Source organism: Erpetoichthys calabaricus, chromosome 12 (genome assembly GCF_900747795.2).
Source record: "Erpetoichthys calabaricus chromosome 12, fErpCal1.3, whole genome shotgun sequence".
NCBI classification, from domain to species: Eukaryota; Metazoa; Chordata; class Cladistia; order Polypteriformes; family Polypteridae; genus Erpetoichthys; species Erpetoichthys calabaricus.
The window spans coordinates 18170553-18193613 of record NC_041405.2 but is presented as its reverse complement, the minus strand read 5'-3'; the positions used below and the strand labels follow the sequence as shown (position 1 = coordinate 18193613).

Sequence of the window (23061 nt, the reverse complement as noted above, 5' to 3'; positions counted from 1 at the left end):
GAGTTTAAATCCTAGTCCTGTCACCGAGTATGTGGGGTTAGCATATACTTTCTAACAATTCTTTAACAATCAAAAATCAGCTTTGGTTAACATTGGTGACACTCAGCAGGCTTAACATCAGTGTGTGCCATTCAGCTGTTTGATCAACTGATGCCTGCCTGACGTTGCTGAGGTAGGGTCTGGCTTTCTACAGCCCAGAACCTGAATTAAGTGTATTCAGCAAATGGCTCACTGCATGGATGTTTAAGAATAAGTGCAGTGCTTTATGATTTGTTAATGTTTTTTTTAGTTATATAAATAAAAAGGTTTATTAAAAACAATACCTTAAAGGCTTCAAATTGGCTTATACCAAACACAATTCTTCTTCTCTGTCTTTCCACTCCTCCATACTTCTTAGAAAAGCTTTGTTCATCCTTTACACCCAACTCCAACTCAACTGGGTGAGGTCAAGTGGCTTCTTACATCTTGGACCCAGAAATACATTCAATTCCCGGGCACATCCCGATAGAAGTACTTCCGGTTCAATCAGAAGTCCCATAAAGAAGGGAGTGTAACTTCCTGCAGCACCCGTCTGGCAGCACCCACGGACCCCAATAGGGCTGTCCCACTGCACTACAGCTCCCAACATTCCTTGCGGGTATCTGAATGGGTCCTGAAGCCCAGGGATGCTGCCATCTAACAGGTCAGGGGAGTATTTAGCTTTAAAACTGAGCTTCCCCCAATCTTTCTATTACATTGGCTTCCCAGACAGGTAAGTGAATAAGACCCATCCCAGCATGCTGTCCTTTATAATTTTTAAATTGATTCCAATGGTAAAACGAAATCAGTTCAAATCTCAGAACTGTTTCACACAGGGTTGCACTTTTCAATTAAAGACAGGACTCTCGGGGGGCAGAGAAGGATCTTCAATTCAAAAGCACCACCCTGTGTGAAAGGGGTAAGCAACATTTAAAAAAAAAGACAAACATTTTTGATTGGAATATTGTTTAAATTCAAGTGCATTACATCAAATATACACATTTTGTTCTTTTTAAATGATTTCTACAATTAAAGCTTTAAGAAGTTATTTTGTCACAATAAAACACAGTATGAATTGAACATTGATTAATGAGTAATTAGATGTAGCTGTCAATATTCTGTAATTGTGTAAAACATTACTCTTATGCATTAAATCAAGGTTGTGAGTCAAAATTTTTACACCACTCTTCTTCCCTGTTTTATTTATGTGAACAAGGCTGCAAACGCAAGGATCAACTTATTTAATAAGTCACATTCATTCAAACGTATATGTAATAGTAGTAAATGTTCATGAGACATAAACACAGACTTGGGAAATGCCATAAACTGTTAAGTAATTTTTGACGTTGGATGAACTCGGGCCTTAGCTGAATTAGAAAGGCTCAGTAATGTAAACATAAAGTGGGATAAGTGAATACGCATGGGCACACAAGCTATGACTTTATATCGAGTTATAAAAGTGATGTGTTATTAAAATGAATAATCACTTACATGATAAGCAAACAATATGCTGTATAACGCTATCAACATTGCCAGCCCACATGCCCTTTTCACACTGAACTTTGATACTCTCTTCAAAGCAACTTAAATAAACAACATCACTTCTGGAATCAAAGTCTGGACTCCATTTTGTGAGATGACGGTTTGAGAGTTTTTTTTGCTCGCTACAGAAAAATGGATTTCAAGTTTTTTCCAAAGGACTCCTTTAACTGTCCAGTGTGTTCGCACGTATTGAGGGATCCTGTTTCAATCCCATGTGGACACAGTTTTTGTAATGGGTGCCTTAAATCATTCTGGGATAAAAATGAGAAGAAGGAAGACTACAAATGTCCTGTCTGCACTTGTATTTTCAATCCCAGGCCTCATCCTTACAGAAACCTCTTAGTTGCTGACTTAGTTGAGAACCTGAAGAGTGTGATGAGCAGTCCTACTGAAGACAGATCTGCTAAACCTGGAGACGTTGTCTGCGATGTGTGTATGGAGAAGATCCAAAGAGCCATCCTGTCTTGTTTGACATGCATGGCCTCCTACTGCGAGAGTCACGTCCAGCCTCACAGACAGTCTGAAGCTCTAAAGAGACACAAACTTGTGGGGCCGATTGACGATCTGCAGCAGAGAATCTGCTCAAGCCACCAGAAACCTCTGGAGTTCTTCTGCAAGAAAGACTGTATGTTTACGTGCTCTCTTTGTGTTGTGACCAAACACAGTGGACATGAACAGGAACTGGCTGAGGATCAGGTAATTGTCTATGTTTGTATCCATATGACTTAATCAGGATACATGGCAAATAGTATTCAATAAGGTTATATTTCTATAATAGCATTTAGAGAAAAGCCAAGCAAAATGACACTTTTTATTGGCTAACTAAAAAGATTACAATATGCAAGCTTTCGAGGCAACTCAGGCCCCTTCTTCAGGCAAGATGTTACATCTTTTCTTCAGGCAAGATGTTACATCTTGCCTGAAGAAGGGGCCTGAGTTGCCTCGAAAGCTTGCATATTGTAATCTTTTTAGTTAGCCAATAAAAGGTGTCATTTTGCTTGGCTTTTCTCTACATTCATAATGGCTAACATGGTACAACACCCTAGTACTACAGATATAACAGCATTTAGAATATTTATGAAGCTGTTTAATTTACTCTGATGATCAAAGGCATATAGTCTGATATCAGTTAGTCATTTTCTAACGTACCTAGTCCTGAACAGGTTTGCAGATGTCTGCTAGAGCCTATCTGAGCTAACAGAGGGCACAAGGCAGGAAGAAACCCTGGACAGGGGGCCAGTCTATCATAGTATAGAGTCTAATATGAATTAGCTAAAACAAAGGTGGTCAGATGTTATCACCAAAGGAGCATTTCTTGGTTTGGCAATAAACTAATATGCTTCCTGAAGATTTAATTTTTTTCTGGCTTTAAAAATGAAAAATTTTCCAACACATCACAACCTAAAAACGTACAGTACTTTCATCACCACTTTGGACTACTGATTGTAAATACACATTTAAATCTACATCTTTGCTATATAAGAATAGGGCATGACTTATGTTATCAGCAGGTAGAAATAAAAGAGAAGAAGGGGAAGTAGTGGGTCATGTAACTTTCCAAATACTCTGATCACTCTTACTGGCAGCAAAAGGGTCAAATTTATAAATAACAAAACTAGCGTCAACCTTAACATGACATAAGCAAACATGGTGTGGACGTCTGTTATGTTCACCAGACTGCAGACCAGAATGGTGTTGATGAGAAAATATGTCAAGTTTTCTCCCAAGTGAATCAGTGATTTCTTCCAACTCAAATAATAATTGAGAGTTTCACAAATACATTTCAAACTAAACTTTTACATTTTTTCATCCATCCATCCATTGTCCAACCCGCTATATCCTAACTACAGGGTCACGAGGGTCTGCTGGAGCTAATCCCAGCCAACACAGGGCACAAGGCAGGAAACAAACCCCAGGCAGGGTGCCAGCCCACCGCAGGGCACGCACACACACACACTAGGGACAATTTAATATTGCTAATGCACCTAACCTGCATGTCTTTGGACTCTGGGAGGAAACCCATGCAGACACAGGGAGAACATGCAAACTCCACACAGGGAGGACCTGGGAAGCGAACCCTGGTCTCCTAACTGTGAGGCAGCAGCGCTACCCACTGCGCCAACCTTACATTTTTCCCCCAGTCCTATTCATTTCAAATAATTACAAGCAAGCAAAGTAACTCAACCATTGATAGAAAGCTCAGCAGAGGCGGCCTTAAGGGTGTACGGGGCCTCGGGCTGACCAATCCCATGCGGTGCCGGTTACGTCAAACGATGTTACCGGTATGTGTGGATTGTATAAACTTGCATACAAATTTAATAAAAATAATGTTAACATACACTGGATTCTCTCATTACAGTATTCAGCTAAATTTTTGCAACATAACATGGATATAATCTATTAAAAAAGTGCAATTCATAATGCAGGACAATACTATGACAGTGCGAAATGCAATGTGGTATTATGCGGAAATTAGCAGGGCCTCTTGCAGAAAAGCACCCAAATTGCAAGTATACTCTGACATGTATGGAACAGGTACAAAACCCTACATTATTCAACATACTGCAAAGTCGAGTCACTTTTTTGTCACATCGCTTAACATGGGTGTACAGGTAAGTAAAAAACTTGTGCAAAAGATCCACAGCAGTAGATCAATGTTAATACTGAGTTCAAATTTAAACAAGAGTATGTGTATAATAAATACATTTAAATACAAATTAATCAGTCACGCATTGTAGAAAATACACTCATTCCATAATTAAAGCAGTTGGACGAGCCCACAATTCATACACAATGCAAAGTATGCTAATAACACAAAGTACCGTATATACTTGTGTATAAGTCGGGTCTTGAAACCCGAAAAATCAAACATAAAATCAGACCCCGACTTATACACCCGTTCAAAAATGCGACCCTTATTTATTTTATTTTTTTCATATTCTTGCGTCCTCCAATCTCGCATCAGTTTCTCAGACACATTGAATTTTTTTGCAGCAGCACAGTTACCAATTTCTTTTGCCACTTCAATGACTTTTAATTAAAAACCAGCTTCATATTTTCTTCTGATTGAACGATCCATCATAGATAAGGGGTGCTCTTACAATAAAGGTGGCTTAGTTTTGAATGCAAGTGGGGGAAAGGCATAGCTGGATGTTTAATCTGCTTTCTTAACAGGCCTGGTGTGCCATGAAAGCCTACCAGAATGGGCAATGCCCACTTAGTCCTAAAACACACAATATATTGCATTTCTAATGCATAGTATATTTGGAAATATGTTTGCTACAATATATTAAGGGAAAAAATGTTTCAGTATTCTTTAGATATAGTCTTAAAATATAATTCTGAACTACATATAAGTATATTATTGAAAGATATGTCCACATATTTTAGATGTATGGTAATATATTTGATTTTTGTTTGGGTTTGTTTGCTTGTTTGCGTTAACCAAGGTCTGTTACAGACTATGAAGGGCATGACATCTAAATGCTAATGAAAATTCATGATAATAACTGAAGCATTTGTCTTAACCTTTCTGCCATTTATGTTATGGGTAAATATTCTTTAAATGGGTGCATCACCATACCTTAGCTTAAATGTGACTTTAATACTTTTTCTTTCTCTCTCTTTATAGAAAATGACCACTCAACAAGTCTTAAGAAATTCACCAGGTTTGTATAAAATTCCCTCTTGGCTTTAAGGTTCAATATAGAGGTTTCTATTCACACAGGAGAACAGCAGTTCTGAATTATCAGAATTCTCTTATAGTATAAGAGACAATCAGTCAGTCATTTTCTAACCCACTCTGTTCTGAACAGGGTCATGGGGTCCTGCTGGAGCCTATCCCAGCTAGCACAGGGCACAAGACAGGGAACAAATCCTGGAAAGGGCGCCAGTCCATCTCAGGGCTAAAGTACAGGGTTATAATAGAAAATAACTCCTGCACACCAATAGGAAATGACAATAGAACATTTGAAAAATAATGTTTCACAAGTTCATAATAAGGTACCATACATATCTTTGGAAAAATGTCCCTAAATACAAAGACAGCAGGTCTAATAAATGTTATGCAAGCTGTAAAGGGTAACCTGCTTTTTTATTTTGTTTGATCAATAATAAAAGGATAAAAACATAATGAACAGATGCAGCACCAAAAGACAAGATGGACAAAGATGACTTTGGGGAACAGTTAGAGGAAATATTAAAATGTGAGAAAATTAAATATTAAAAATGTATTAAAAAGTAAAATAAAACCAAAATGATTGAATTGTGTCAAGAAAATGTATAACTTGAGCAGGTGATATTTTTGTAATTTAAGATTTCAGCACAACCCTCTGAATATGACATCATTCTCACTTAAATAAACTTGTTCATATTAAATTAACATTACAGCATGTTAGTAATATATTTGATAAAACTATTCAATTAAATATTTATGCCAGATGAAAAATGTTTTCTGCCACTTAAAAAATAAATTTTTCGGATATTAAAAAACACACACACAAGTTTTCTGACTAAAAGTCTTCAGTCAGTGTTTGTGTCTGTGCTTGATGGATATTTCTATACATGCAACTACCTTCACATTTTATTTATTTTGTGTTTGCTGTCAGTTTATGCGTTGCCTGATGCAACTGTGAAGCCAGTCTATAATTAATTCTTCTCCTTTTTGTCTTTCTTAAATCATTAAATATAATACAAGAAAAGCAAACAGACTATGACAGAGAAAAAGAACTGCGAATTGTGCTCCTTGGAAGAAGTGGAACTGGAAAAAGTGCAGTTGGAAATCGGATCTTGGGTAGAGAAGTGTTCAGAGCTGAATACAACAGTGCATCGGTTACCGCAAAGTGTGAAAAGAGAAGCGCAGAGATCGATGGATGGCGCGTTATTGTGGTTGACACGCCAGGCTTCTTTAACCCACGTCTCTCTAATGATGAGGTTTCACAAGAAGTCCAAAGATGCATTGAAATGACTTCACCGGGCCCTCATGTGTTTCTTGTGGTTGTCAAGATTCCTCATTTTACTGAAAAAGACAGAGAAATAGTGAATATAGTTAAAAAACTATTTGGTGAGAAGATAACAAGTCGCATTCTGATCATTTTCAGTCATGGAGATCGCTTGAAGGATACCATCGAAGAATTCATTAAGTGTAATGAGGGCCTAGAAACTCTTATTAAGCAATGTAATGACAAGTATCATGTCTTCAACAACGTAGCAATAGGTTATCCAGAGACACTAAACTTTTATAGAATAATCGATCAGATAATGCTGGAGAATGGTGGTCGCTGCTACAATGAAATGAACAAAGATGAGGAGGAAAATGTTGAGGTGCCTCAAAGTTCTTCTGGGAGGAAAAGCAGCTTAGAAACTCCACCTGCATGTAAGTAACAGCAAACGTCTCCATATGCTAACCAAATGTGTAAGTATTATTTTGTAGAAAAAAACGATGTCATAGTGATCCTGGTTAAATTTCTTTGGTTTAATATGCCAATAACATTCACTATCATTGTAGTGTGTGAATGAGGAAGGCCACTAAGGAGACCAAAAGAAAATTTGGGGTGCCAAACGGGCCACCAGGTATATAGCCAAAGTCCAAAAAGGTGAACAAAAATGAGAGTGTGGTGGTGCTACAGAAAAAAGGCATGATAACAGCCTTTTTATCCTGAAGTATGTCTCAATAGAGTCAGTTATCTCGAATGGGTCAAGTTCTGGGAGCTCCAACATGTAGGGTTTGCTTTAATAAAGTGAGACTCCATCTTCTGGGAGCTTGCGGCTTTATATGTCCCTGATTGAAAAAAGCCAGGCTTCTAAGGGGCTGGGTGGATTTAGCTGCCCTCAGTATCCGTCTTCTTGGCACTTCAGGGGATAAAACAGATGACACAGTTAGCTACCCAGTCCTAGATTTTCTATAGCGGAGTCTGTGTTGGCTGTCCAATCTGATCATTGATTCTAATGCTCTTTTATCCGAGATGGCTTTTCCATAGGCAGGAGAGCAGCCTGGCTGTTGAGCAGTGGCACCAAGTACCTCATCCATATGCCGAGAAGAGAAACAGAATCAAAGAAGAGTAGCAATTGTTTAAAAATACTGTATTACTTATATTTCTGTACAAAAGACTAACAAACAGAGATACAGTAGGCATAGCTAATCAGCAGCTCTAGTCAGGGTGTGCTAAACTAAAGTAGTGTCTATCTCTAGTATAATGCAACTTCTCAAGCTGCAATTGAAAAACTCATAATCTGTTGTGGTTTATGGACCAATGAAAGAGGACAGAGAGGTCTTCATATCAAAAGCCAGTTCTTGTTTGAGCACACTCCCCGACCGATCTCGAAAGGATTTCCCAGAAACGATTTATTTAACAATATTTTGGCCAAAATTCATATATTTGGGACATTGTGAATATGTGACTTGATATCTGACATATGGCTTATGAGACATGAATAAACGGAGATGTTTTTTCACGGATATTTTCATAATGTTTGCTGTTAATTCAGCCTTTGTCCTAGTGGAAGCCTATTGTGTAAGGAACTATAGTATGTTACTTTGGTTCTTGATAAAAAAAAAATACATATTCTTTTTCCTTGGCCAATACTAGATATAACATAGGGAAAGTAACAGATTAATAAAATATATTTTTTTGTGGAAAAATTCCTTCAATTGCAGATTCTAAATTGAGTGAGTGTCAGTGTGTGCAACAGTGGGCCCTGCAATAGACTTTCACCCTATATAAATCAGGTTTCTGACTTTTCTGAGATGTTTCAAGTACTGCTTTTGGTCCCCTGGAAACCTGAGGTGGATATAAAGTGTTTGAGAATGTTAGACTTAGCTTTAAAACTTACAGAATAACACTAACCTTTACAGTAATGCTGTATTCTTACCCTAACCGAGTGTGGTTGTTCGAGGTAATAACAGATCGATAACTGTGATAAATGTTGGGGTACCAATCTGGCTGTCCCCATTTACTTCCAGAACAAAATAACACTGTGCTCGATGGCGTGATTACATACAGAAATATCATCCTCTGTAGTTTAAACAAAAAACTGCAGCCGATCAAGTCTTCAGTAATGTTTCTGTTTAGGACTCCAACAAACTCCATCTCTCCTGCTCTCTCATCAATAAGTTAAGCCTCCTTTGGGGAGACTGGGCTTTCGTGGTCCAGGTGCAGGAAGGGGATGGCTCAGTTGCCCTCACTAGATGATTTTTGGGACTCTGGGGGCAACGAAAGATGACATAGTTAGCGAAAGTGCGCTCTCTGGTCCATGGTGGTATTACATACCTGGGAGAAACCTGGATGGTGACCCTCTGATGCACATGTGTGACAAGTGTAAAGATTGTTTTTTGGTTAATTTAAAAATGCTTTAAATCAAATATATAAACATAACATTAATGTAATGTTTATGCCCCTTGTACATTCAGCAAATAAATTTACAGTCACAAAAAACTGAACCTTATAAAAGTATTCTAATTGTTAATAATTATTTGTTTACAACTTTATATTTTTCATATGCAGCGCATATTCTTTATATTCTTCATATGCAAACTTTATAGCTCATTGACTGCACTCAGCAAACGTCGTTCACTGACAAATCAGTCCCAGAATTCTCATTTGTTTGATTCTCAAACTGAGCCACATATGTAACTCTTGGGTAGTTTGCAAACTTCATAGCAAATCATGAAACCAAAACGTTGTTATCAGTCAAGAGATTTGTCGAGCATGATGAGAGTAACTGCAACTAAGTAGAATTTCAAATTTGACTTATTTTCTTATTTTATTTATGTCTCTGTATGTCATAAATGTACAAAGTTTTAAAGATGTAAGGTGTATTTGCGTAGTGTGGGAAATTGGTGTTGGTCCATAATAGAACTCCTGCATATAGGAAACATTACACTGGAATTTAAGAAATTTGTCAAAGGAGAAGACATCAAGCTCATTTGTTTAGCTAATATCTAAGCTGTCCCAATATCTCATCCAGATATTTCTTAATGGTTGTCAAGGTTTCTACTTCAACTCCAAGTCTTGGTAGTTTGTTGCAGATTCCCACAAATCTTTGTGTGAATAAGTGCTTCCTAACTTCAGTCCTAAATGCTCTTCCACTTAATTGCCATGGGTGTCCCGAATCATTGTTAAGTTAACCGATTTCTCCTGGTTCGACTTTATCCAATGCCTTTGAAGATTTTGAAGACCTAAATGAGGTCTCCGTGCAATCTCCTCTGCTCAAGACTAAACAGGTTTAATTCTTGGAAATCTGTCACAGTATGACATGTCCTTAAGTTCTGAAATGCACCAGGTTGATCTTCTTTGCACAGTTCCATGTGTCGCTATGTCTTTTTTCATAGCGTGGTGACCAGAACTGCACACAGTACACCAGGTGTGATCTCACTAGTCCATTATATAATCTAAGTACAATGTCCCTTGATTTATATTAAACGGTTTTTACTATATAACCCAACATTTTATTTGCTTTTGTTAATTGCTTCACATATTGCTTAGACAATGAGAATGTTGTGTCATTGTAAAACCCCTAAATCATTTTCAAGATGTTGCTTCATGTAGGACAGTGTCTCTCATCTTGTAATTATAACTGATGTTACATGTGCCTGCTGTTTAGCACTTTGGCCGTCTTCATTTAAGCTGCAGTGTTTGTCCGGTTCTGAAGATTGTCCTCTTCAGAGTCTGCCATTATTTCCATTTTAATTTTTTATAATTATCTCTCAGAGCCTTCTATGCAGCATTCTCTAACAAAACTAATGAAACTACAAATTGAAATCGAACTGTGATCATTTTCTCTTTTATTTTACAGTGTCTGGAAAAGGATTGTTTGGTTCTGTCTGATGACTCCTCTGAATTGTTTTTTCTTTCTGGACGCTGAACAACATCTGAGACATCTCATTTATTTGTAATACATATTAATACTTTTACCTATTAGTATGAGTTATCTTTTAATATTATGTCTTAGATGCTTTGCTTATAAAAGTGAATTAAGGTGTTTTTTAGGAAGCACGGGTGTAAAGCTGTGAAGCTCTTAGTCCAAGTGATAAACCAGCAAACAACTGTGCAGTAATAATAGATAGTGGTAGCTATTTAGAAAGTATTGTTGCTCTACTATAGCTCAACTAATGGTTCCAAATGTATACTGCTGAGTTTTAGTAAAAATAACCTTCCACAGGCTTAACTTAAAGAATGGATCCATTACATTGGGATGTGTAATGGAAAGACGATTTCATGAGTGAGACTCAGATCTGAAGATGATTTATGCCTTAACTATCTCAGATAACAACTGCTATGTTAAGATATCAGAGCCTTGGAATCTTGCGGGAATCTAGCATTGTATACCGCTGGCTCAAACCATCCATTGTGAAGAATGAGAGGTAACATGACAGTTGTGGTGATGTGACATGCCAAGACTATGCAGACTGACCTTGTTTTCTTTGCTGGAAGTCAGAATTATTGATGGCTAAGAAGAAATAAGGAAATAGTCCCCCCCAAAAAAACAACAGAAGGCTAGAAGACACAACTTAATTACTTCAGCCCCTCTCACATCTTTTGTTAGCAATAAGATCTAATGGCAAATATAGATAATGAAAAGACTAACATCAGGGCCGGATTAAGAGCTTTGGGGGCCCGTAGCACATTTCAAATTTGGGGGCCCTTTTTGGTCTGCATCATCTGAAGTTTAGATTCTGAACAGTTCAAACCGGACTAAATAATTATTTTACTCTCGATTATAATAAGAATCTTATAATATTTATGTGAATCTTATGTGTTGGGCCCCTAAAGTTTTGTTGTGTAAGAAATTTACAGTTTAAAAACGTAAAGATAATATTTTTAAAGACCAGTTTTTCAATGCTACACTTTTTCATTAAATATTGGGTCCACCATTTGGGGGCCCCCGAAAATGCGGGGCCCGTAGCATATGCTACATGTGCCTATTGGTTAATCCGACACTGACTAACATGAATGTATTTAAACCATAAACAATTAATATAAACAGGTATAATAATACAACAATAATTTAGAAGAGCAATAATACAAGAATTCATTTAAATGCATTTTAAAGTGGGCAGACACAGAACACCACTGTCTGCAGCAGAGAATGAGTGAGAGACCTCCGATCAGCACTTACAAAGATGACGATGCAGTGTTTATCTAAAATCAGAGAGTCCACATCATACAGTATGAAAAAAAAGGCAAAGATTGCTTGGTGCTTCTGGGTGCCAGTGTCTCCTTCAGGCTGTTATAAGTCTCTTTTGGAAAGAATCATTCAACTATTCTTGTTTAGATCACTGTGTCAGATCTCTAATGTTTAATATTGAACACTTAATAAGATCACATTTAGGTCATACTTGAGTGTTCCCCTGCCATTGCTCCGTTCTGAAAACTGTGAAAAGCACATTTATGTAGTGATTTGAGCAAGGAATTCCACAAAGTGTGTCAGCGTGGACATCACACACGTAATGGTATCTGTTGTGAGGCTTGACTGTGTTTTTTTGTTTATTTTAATGTTTTTGTTATTTTTCGTGCACTGTTTTATGTAATATGTTCTAAATGATCATTTTGATTTGTTTATGTATTGATTATTTTTTAGTGCATTGTTTATTTTATTGGCAATAAAAATATTTTTGCTTCTTTTCCTGTCTTATCTTTTTGTGCCTTTTTAAAAAATTCTATAAATAAAATCTAAAATGTACTGTTGTTTATAATGGACAAGAGGATTTTCTCTCCTCCTATTTGTGGGCGTCTTCTGAACTTTTTGATATATAAAAGCCTTAGCCCCATTTTTGGGCCTGTGCAAGCAAACAACTTTTTGAGTTTGGGGCTAGGCTGCCTGGCATGTGGCCTACCTATGGTCCCTTTATTTGTTTTTTCATAATGCTGCATAGTCCTGAATATAAGTGCCAAATGAAGGATCAAAAAACTGATCTTGACAAATATAATTGTAACCTCATGATATCATCCTTCACTGTCCAGCTGGCCAAGACAAATGACTGATCCTTAGTTTTTTTTCTTACAGTCTTATGTGTGTCACTGCCTATCTTTTGTTCTGAATTTCTCCTTTTCCCATTATTCCATATACCTTTATTTTATTGTACACAACCACACTCTCTCTGATGTCCTATTCACATAATGTTTTCCTTTGAATACATTGCTGCCAAAAATTTCTCGATTAATGGATGTAAAGCTTTGGAAATGATCAAGACTCCCTCTTGGGGGTAAGGGGGGGGGGGGGGGGGGGGGGTGCTACCTTCCATTTCCTTACTCAATTAAAATGTGTGAGAGCATACATGAGCAAAGCCAATGCTAAATCCATTGCTATTTTGGATTAGGCTTTAATATGGTTAAAGGAAAAATGATTGGACTCGACGTGATGAGATATATCTATAACAACCTGCTGTTGATGGAAATTAATAGAATCTGTTTATCTTTGCATTAACTAACTCTCTCCTTTTTTGTACATTTTTAGTTTATTTCACCCCTCTCTGTGCTTCCAGGCCCTTCACTTTCTGCACACCTTTATTGCATTGTAGATAACTACATAATCCATAATGACAAAGTGAAAGCATATTTTCAGAAAGGTTTACAATTTTATTAAAAACCAAAAGTAGAAATCTCTCATTCATAGAATTATTTAGGCCCTTAATTTAGTACTTTGTGGAAATCCCTTTGCAGCAATTCCAGCTTTGTGTCTTCTTGGGTAAGTGTCTACAATTCTTTCCTAGCAGATCCTCTCAAGCTCTATTAGACTGGATTTGAAACATCTGTAAGCTGCCATCTTCTGGTGTTTCCGCACTTGTATGGGGTTTAGGTCTGAACCACTCAAGGAAAACTGGTAGTTCCAGACTTCTTCAATTGCACAATCGTAGTGGCCATTGTTCTCCTGAGAACACTCAGAGCTTTAGAAGAGATTTTATCCCCTTGCTCTGATCTATGCCTCACCACAATCTGATCACAAAAAGTCTACACGGAGTTCCATAGTTTTGTGTACTGACATGCAGTGTGAATTGTGGGACCTGAGCAAATACACAGGTATGCGTGTGCCTTTCCAAACCACAGAGTGTCCAGTCAATTCAGTAGGTCACACGTGGACTCCAAAATTAAGTTCTAGACACATCTCAGGTAGAATTAAGCCAAACAGGAGGCACTTGACCACACTTCAGAGTACCACAGGAAATGGTCTGAGTATAAATGAGTATTTATATAAATGAGAGATTTCAGTTTTTGAGATTTAATAAATTTGCAAACCTTTTTAAAAACATGAGTGTAGATTGATGGGCTAAAATGGCAAATGTATCCAACATAAATGAATCTACAACACAATAAAGTACAGAAAGGGAAAGGGTCTGAAAACTTTTGTGAATCCACTGTATTTCACAGTTGACAGGGGTGTCAATCTCCGGGCCTGGAGAGCCGCAGTGGCTGCAGGTTTTCATGCTAACCCTTTTCCTAATCAGTACCCAGGTTTCACTGCTAATTAACGCCTTTTCCATTCATTTTAATAGCCCTGTTTTTAAAGATTCAGTCCACTGAATTGATTCTTTTCTTTATTAAATGACATCTGAACAGAAATGAGACGTGAAACGAGCCAACAGATGATCAATTAAACTGGGATTTCAAACTCCAACTAATCTCTTAATAAGAAGCCAATTCTTGCTGTTAATTAAACCCGTTATTTAATTCTGTGGCTTGTTGCTGCTCACATTCTGCCATGGCAGACATTTCCAAAACTTGATTTTTCTGTTTTTTTCTAAGACCACTGTCAAAATGTTTCAGTGACCTGAGAGATCAACCTTACCAAGACCATCACCTTTCTTTATTTTCAGATATTGTGTGATGGGCGCAGGTGAGCTAGTCATGTGGTGGCTCATTTTGTGTCTCATTTGGCTGCTAATTAATGAAAATGAGACAATTAAGGGGCCTGAGTCAAGTTAATTAATATGAAGGCAAAAGCAGTTAATTAGCAGCAAAAACTGGTCAGTAATGAAGAAGATGATTAGAATGAAAACCTGCAGCCACTGTGGCCCTCCAGGACTGGAGTTCAACACCCATGCTATATGAGATCTTTTGTTCTGTCAGCTTTGGCTGTACAGCATATGTGAGGGAGTATTTGCTATTTGCTGTTGCACTACTATAATGTTACCTATTTATTTATTTTTTCCTGCATTTACTTCTTCTGTATTATAACATTTACTACTGTGTTTACTTGGGAACTTAGCAGGGACTGAGAAGCAGTACTAATGGAAATGTCTTTCAAAATGAACACTGTCCCCCTATCCCAGGAGATGGCACTGTTCTACAAAAACTAAAAAAGTAAGACACTTCACCGCATTGTTAAAATGTTTATGACAAACTCAACTTTGTCATCTTAATCGCATTTTTTGGACTACGTGAAATTTCCTTTGTGGCGGTTCCTGCTAGCCTGGAATGTATAGAATGTAAATTCTTTAAATTTATATAGAGCTTTTCTCACTACTCAAAGCACTCTCCATACAGGGAGGACCCAGGAAGCAAACCCACAATCACCTTACTGTAAAGCAGCAGCGCTACCACTGCGCCACTAGTTTTTGCAACTTCATTTAAAGCAGCGTTTCTCAACCTTTAAGTATTTACGACCCGAGTTTTCCTAACAGTTTTAATCGCGCCCCCCCTAACTTTTTTTGAAAGGAGCCCACTAATACCAGTTTGTTCTTTTTTAATTGAACGATATATCATAGATGCATATTTTATTATACCTACTTAACTTTTATAGACATTTATCTAACTCTATCTAACTCTTTCTTTCTTTCTTTCTTTCTTTCTTTCTTTCTTTCTTTCTTTCTTTCTTATTTCAAAGTGTGGCTTGTGAAACTTTACAACTGCTTAGCAACTTTCTAATGGAAAAGAAAATCGATAGCTACAAAAAAAATCATAACAAATATTTAAGCAATATGAAACATCAAAGATCAGTCAGTCATTACCCAACCCGCTATATCCTAACACAGGGCGGGGGGGGGGTCTGCTGGAGCCAATCCCAGCCAACACAGGCAGGAAACAAACCTCTGGCAGGGCGCCAGTCCACCGCAGGGCGCACACACACACATACACCCACCCACACAAGGGACAATTTAGGACCGCCAATGCACCTAACCTGAATGTCTTTGGACTGTGGTAGGAAACCGGAGCACCCGGAGAAAACCCTTGAAAACTCAATGCAGGGAGGACCCAGGAACCGAAGGTCTGAGACCCGGGTCTGATCACCACCAGACAGACACACCTTCTTTATAAAAAGCACACATTTATTGTTGAAACACAGGCCCACACAGCACATCTCCCAGCACCAATCACTCCCAACATGGGCCTTTCTCTCCCTGTCCGTATTGCTCCGACTCCCAACTCTAGCTCCCCGATTGTAGGGAAGCGGCCCCTTTTACTTCCACCCGGATGTGCTCGAGGTGCCTGATGACACTGGTGTGTCGGAAGTGCTGCCCTTGCACCCAGAAGCACTCCGGGCGTCCCTGGAAGGATCTTCCTCCACCTTCCCAGGTGTGGTGGAAGTGAATGTTATATATACATATATATACATATATATATATATATATATATATATATATATATATATATATATATATATATTTACAGTTGGAGATCCACAAAGGGAGAAAAAACGAATCACGTATCATAAAATAGTTTTATTCCTGAGCTTTCAACCCCTATCTTCATCTTCATCAGAGGATAATGCTTAGACTTACAAGAATCAAAGGCAATATATAGCAACACATTCAGTGGGGGGATGGGGGGGTGGCTAAGTCAGTATGATCAAAGGGGTGGGGGTGGGGGGGGTATCGTTAAATTAAAGTGCATATGTCCTTCTTAAGTTGGCATATGCTAGGTTTATGTCCAAGTGTCTGTTGATGGCGTTTTCATCTGATAGCCAAGACTCGGCCAACTCTCTGGCACTTTTAGTACTGGCCTTAAATTTTACTTTTACGTTGTCCCAGTTGAATGTGTGTCCTGTCGATTTAGTATGTGCATATATCAAAGATAGTGCGTCCTTTCTTCTGACGGCGTTGCGATGTTCCTGTACATGTGCTGAGATTTTTTTTGACGTTTGTCCTATGTATACCGCTGAGCAAGAATTGCATGGAATACTATAAACTGCGTTTCGTGTTTCGGCTGTCGGTTTCTTGCTTTTAGCATTAAAGAGGACCGTGCGCAGATTGTTCGTGGGTTTATGTGCTATTCTGATGCCCCACTTGGTCAGGGTGCATGCCGTGCCTTCTGACACATTATAGTGGTACGGGAGTGAATGCCAGGTGGGGTGGGGGTTCTGATTTACGTCGATTGTATGCTGATTCCTTTGGCGTCTGCTGTGTAGACTCCGATTAATGAATGATTTTGAGTATCCGTTCGAGGTGAAAAGTTGAAACAGATAGCGTCTCTCATTAATTTTTGTTTCCTTGGTATTACAATGCGTGTGGACTCGTTTAAATAGGGTTTTCACGCAGCTCCGTTTATGAGATACCGGGTGATTGCTGGCAAAGTGTAGAATCTTGTCTGCGTGGCATTGTTTGCGGTAAACACTTGTGGTCAAGGTGGCGTCACTATTTCTTTTGATGTAAATGTCCAGGAAATTGATGTGTCGATTATTTTCTTTTTCCATTGTGAACTGGATTGCAGGGAATATTGTGTTAATATGATTGTAGAACTCATTCAGCTGGTTCTTTCTTAATATGACGAATGTGTCGTCTACATAGCATATCCAAATTTTGGGTGTAATCTGGGATAAAGCTATGTTTTCAAATCGTTGCATTACCAGTTCAGCTAGGAGTCCCGATAACGGTGATCCCATCGGCATGCCTTCTTTCTGTGTGTAATACTTGCCGTTGAAATGAAAGTGCGTTTTTTGGCAAAGTGATATTAGGTGCATTAAGTCTTTGATGGACAGTTTGGTTCTTGTCTCTATGGTGGGGTCACTAATATATATATATATATATATATATATATATATATATATATATATATTTTTTTTTTTCTGAAATTAACAGACCTTGATCCATCAAAAGTTTTGGGGAACCAGTGGGCCCCCATTTAATTTCAGGTTGGTGAGTGTGCTAAAATAGCAAAACAGAGAAGCACTCCTGAGCGATCCATCTCCTTCCTGTCCCTAGTGGTTTTATGTTGCTGGTTCTTGATGGTGTGGACCCAAAAACTTCCGGTTGATGTTCCCCTGAACTGAAGATGGAAAAAAATATGGTGCCCCCTCTCATCGTGGGGTGGCATTGCTTACCTGAGAAGAGCCCAGAGGGTGCCTGACATTATATTATTCACTCATATATTTTAAGTTATAATATTTCTTAAAACATTTGGCACTATGACAGATTTTTCCCTACTTTGATAATAAAACCAGATAAGTATAAATATTAATTAATCAATTCAGTGTATTACATAATTTACTCTGCTTTAGATCATTCATCTTCAAATGCAAACACATTATCTAAACAGCCTCAAAAATTGTAAATAAAAAAATAAAACCATAAACTGTCAGGTATCTTCACCCATATTCAAGACATACTTATTCACAAACTGATCACTGGTTATTTCTGACCATGAAAGTCAGAACAGGTCAGAGGTTTCGGACCTTTTTGAAGTTGTGGGTCCCAAACTCATCACAGGTAGCACCATAGCACCATATGATGCTTTTTGAATGAGTTTCAGATATTAAGGCAACTGCAGGAAAAACAGGTTACTGTTTTAAGAAAAGAACAAAAAAAAAGCAAATCAGTCAAACACAAGAACATGTACAGACATTTAAAACAATAGCTAAAACCAAGAAATAAGCACATGTCCAAAATATGACGGGAACAAACCAAAAAAAAAAGTAAAAATATTTTTTTGATTCACATTAATGAAATATCCTGGGTTCACTTCCCGGGTCCTCCCTGTGTGGAGCTTGCATGTCCCCGTGTCTGCTTGGGTTTCCTCCCACAGTCCAAAGACATGCAGGTTAAGTGTGTTGGTGATCCTAAATTGTCCCTAGTATGGGTGGGGGTATGTGTGTGAGTGTGCCCTGCGGTGGGCTGGCGCCCTGCCCGGGGTTTGTTTCCTGCCTTGCGCTCTGCGTTGGCAGGGATTGGCTCCAGCAGACCCCCATGACCCTGTGTTAGTATATAGCAGGTTGGATAATGACTGACTGACTGACATTAATAAAATATTATGGTTCAGATATAAAATGGTTTTAGCTACCTTTTCAATTCTGTGCATGGAAAACAATGAATAATAAACAGTTATAGGTACTGACTGTGGGAAAGTGAAAAAACAACCTCTATAAAAAGTCAAGGATAAGATAACAGGTTTTATAACACTTTACAGTTCTTCGACACACATCTGCTTTCTCCTGCCAACAACAGAACCTTCCAATCAGCTAAACGCAGTTTTTAATAACATCTAAATAATCAGATGCCCTTCTTTCAACCACACCCTCACTATTATTAAGGACTGGGTGGGGCACCTCATTTTCTTCTATTTAAATATCCCACAATTGCCCAAGCAGGTGACTGTTATGGCTGTGACTCTAAGTGGCTCCCTGGATTGTAAACTTATCCTCAGTGAATCTACCGCCAGGCAGATAAACACTTCCTATTATCTCAAAGTAAAAATGTTTTTTAAAAATGCCATTGTCACTACTGCTGCTAATGTGAGAGACCTGCTATTGTCAGTTTTAAACTAAATAAAATGATCTTTTCTTGCTGTAAGGTGGTGGCCATTCATACGAATGAAAAAAGCAGCCAACAGTTTTGAACTTGTTCAAACGTGCTGTCAAAAATGAAACCAGATACTATCCTGGCAGCTTTAGACTCAAAGCACAAACCTCTTCTAGACAGAAAGCCGGACCATTTCAGAGCACACACACTAACAGTCATACACTGCCACACATATGACATAACACTCATAAAGCCATATATTCCAGTTCAAGGTGGCAAGGCACTTGAGTCTATCCTGGTAGAACTGGGTGCAAACCAGTAATCAGCTATGGAAATCACAGCCACCAGTCCATCTTTGTGAATTTCCCCTTGGGATTAATAAAGTATCTATCTATCTATCTATCTATCTATCTATCTATCTATCTATCTATCTATCTATCTATCTATCTATCTATCTATCTATCTATCTATCTATCTATCTATCTATCTATCTATCTATCTATCTATCTATCTATCTATCTATCTATCTATCTATCAACACGCACACAGACGCACATTCACACACACACACAGGTCCTAAACTGGAACTGCCAGTTAATGAAACCTGCATGTCTTTGGGGAAGGGCAAGAAAAACAGAGCGTTTGGAGGAAGAGCAACACAAACACAGGCAGTCTGCAAAAGCCCACAGGGACTATGAAAAGCTGTGCTGGTGTTAACAGGGACTGTGATTTTGGCTTCATGCAGACATTCACTATGACGGAAAGAGAAAGAGAGACATGGCTCAGTTAAATTCCTGTAGTTTCTGATTTTCAGAAACAGAAATGAAAGATTCACTACAGAAACCAGAATGCACTAACTCCTTATCATTAGCAGCTGCATTTTAAACACAAATTTGATGTAAATTTTTCAATGTGTAGCAACGAGAGAGACAGAGAATGCGATGGAGAGGGAGAAAGAGTAATCGAGCTTCAGTCCTTAAGGATTTTGCATAGTTTGACTTATTTTTTTAACATGTAAATATTATCACGCATGTGTAGCTGGGTATCATCTTCCTGGCTAGACTGAGGAAAGTGATACCACTCTGGGATAAGAGGAGGCACTGTCACTTAGGGTATCCTCTCTTTCACCCACAGCTATAAAAAGATGCCAAATGTGATGCCCAGAGCAGGCCCTGCTCCTTCCAGTCAGGATGCCATAAAACAGGACAGCTCTGAAGGTGGTGTCCCATTCACGACCAACAGGGATGATTCCATCCTGCCTGAAGAAGGAGTCTGAGTTGCCTTGTAAGCTTGCATATTGTAATCTTTTTAGTTAGCCAATAAAAGGGGTTATTTTGCTTGACTTCTCACGACTCTGTTTGTTCTGGTTTTCTGGCCAACTGTCTGTTCCTGTTGTGCTGTAGTGTACCCTTTTAGTTTTTATTTTATTTTACTCATTAAACAGGGCTGCTGGGTTGGTCCCCAAACAATTTCTGCTTTATTGTTCTGTTTTGTCATAATATATTTCTTTAATTCTTCCTATATAGGCTATTTTACTACTGCTTCTTGAAACAAGCATGCATGAGTTACTTTTACGAAATGTAAAATTCAATAATCCATGAAAAAATATAACATAGGAATATCACCATACTGGGGAAAAGAAAAAAAATCCTAATTGGTCAGTTTGTTTCAATTGGGTATATTAAATTAAAACTTAAAACTTATATTAACTAAGACCTTGTAGTAAATATCTGCAGTAAGTAAGTAGGATATGAGGGATACTATCAACTATTCTAAATCATTTCAGGCTATGATTTTAGCTGTAGTGATTGGTTCTGGCGATGGATGACTGGAATGATAAATACGTAGATTCAAAAGCTCTTTGCTATGAAATCATACCAGATTGCAAAGTCAATCTATAAAAGAAAATGAAAACACAGTGCTGTTACTGAATCATCCATCTTCATGGAAACCAAGCTCTCCGCCTCATTACATTATCAGCGTTGCCAGTTAACAAACCTTTTTGAGACCTGAACTTTGATACTCACTCCTTTCAAAGCTATACAAATAAACACGGTTGCTTCCGAGACCTCAGTCGGAATTTCGTTTTTGAGAGATGAAGGTCTGAATTTCTTTTCTACAGAAAAATGGATACCGAGTCCTTTCTAAAGGATTCCTTTAAATGTTCAGTGTGTTTGGAGTTATTGAAGGACCCTGTTTCAATCCCTTGCGGACACAGCTTTTGTAACGAATGCCTTAAATGTTACTGGGATAAAAATGACAACAACAAAGACTACTCATGTCCTGTCTGCAGAAATGTTTTCAACCCCAGGCCTCATCCTTACAGAAACCTCTTAGTTGCTGACCAAGTTGAGAACTTGAAGAGTGTGATGAGCAGTCCTACTGAAGACAGGTCTGCTAAACCTGGAGATGTTGCCTGTGATATGTGTATGAAGAAGATCCAAAGAGCTGTTGAGTCCTGCCTGACATGCATGGCCTCCTTCTGTGAGAGTCACGTCCAGCCTCACAGACAGTCTGAAGCTCTAAAGAGACATAAACTTGTGGAGCCGATTAAAGATCTGCAGCAAAGAATCTGCTCAAGCCACCAGAAACCTCTGGAGTTCTTTTGCAAAAAAGACAACATGTTTACCTGCTCTCTTTGTATCGTGACCAAACACAGAGGACATGAGCAAATTCTGGCAGAGGAGCAGGTAAGTCTGTAATAAGAATTGTGTGTTTTTGCTTTCTTATTGCTAACTATGCATAATTGATATGGTGCAGTGCGGAAGGCTTATTTAATTAGCAAGAATTATAACCTGTAAGAGGAGGCAGAGTTTCTATTAAAATTTATAAAATATACTTTCACTTAAACACAAAATTTCCAATGACAAATTATTGTATACTATTGTTATGAAAAAATACTTTAACTTTGACTTGAAAATTATAGAATCTATTCTTTAAGGTTATATATAAAAAGTGCATAGATTTTTTTATTAAGCTAATATGTTCACTTACATGGCTTTTCAACCTTTTTTCAGGTACTCGAGTTTCCCCTTCCCCTCAAACACACAAAAAAACACATTAGGATGCACACATCATAATAATATCGACTATCCACGATACATACACATCGTAAAGCAGGTTGTTTACATTAATCATATGATTTAAGCCAAGAACTTACTTTATTCAGTGGGATGGTTGAGCTTGTTTCTGACACACCATCTTATCTTTGGGGTTCAATGCTGGATACAGCTAGTCTGAAATTGTGCTTCACTGTTAGTAAACGTGAATAGTACTTGCTTTCGATGTACGATAGGATGGAAAATGTCTAATTATGGTATTGGATAGTGGAATTTTTCTCAGTATCACTGGCAAACTTATCTCTGTGCACAGTTCTAGAACTCTCCATCGCTGCTGGACGAATTTTTGTCTCTGCAATCGTATATGACTTTTTCTCTTTAGTCAGGGGTCCTCAATCACGGTCCTGGAGTGCCGCAGTAGCTACGGGTTTTCATTCTAGCCAGTGTCCTAAGTAGAACTCAGTTCTTGCTGATAATGAAAGTTGGTGTTTAACTCTATGCCTTTTTAGAGCCTTTATTTATCAATAAAGGTTTTCGCTTTAGATAGATAGATAGATAGATAGATAGATAGATAGATAGATAGATAGATAGATAGATAGATAGATAGATAGATAGATAGATAGATAGATAGATAGATACTTTATTAATCCCAATGGGAAATTCACAACCTATTTAACCTATTTCTTTATTAGAACTCTTTTATTTACTACTAAAGCAATACATTTTTTGGGCTTAATTTTAGTTCTCTTGCCTGTTGCCATTCAGAACCCTTAA

General features: G+C 38.0%; 1 protein-coding gene across 1 annotated transcript in view; it reads left to right on the top strand.

The window, feature by feature from the left end:
- Positions 1 to 1625: 1625 nt before the first annotated feature.
- The window catches only part of LOC114643145 (GTPase IMAP family member 8-like), a 123089-nt gene continuing 101653 nt past the window's right edge, over positions 1626 to 23061 (top strand). The window contains exon 1 of the mRNA XM_051934910.1: positions 1626 to 2256. Coding sequence (XP_051790870.1) covers positions 1693 to 2256 — 564 coding nt within the window. The 5' untranslated portion in view covers positions 1626 to 1692. The remainder of the gene's footprint in view (positions 2257 to 23061) is intronic.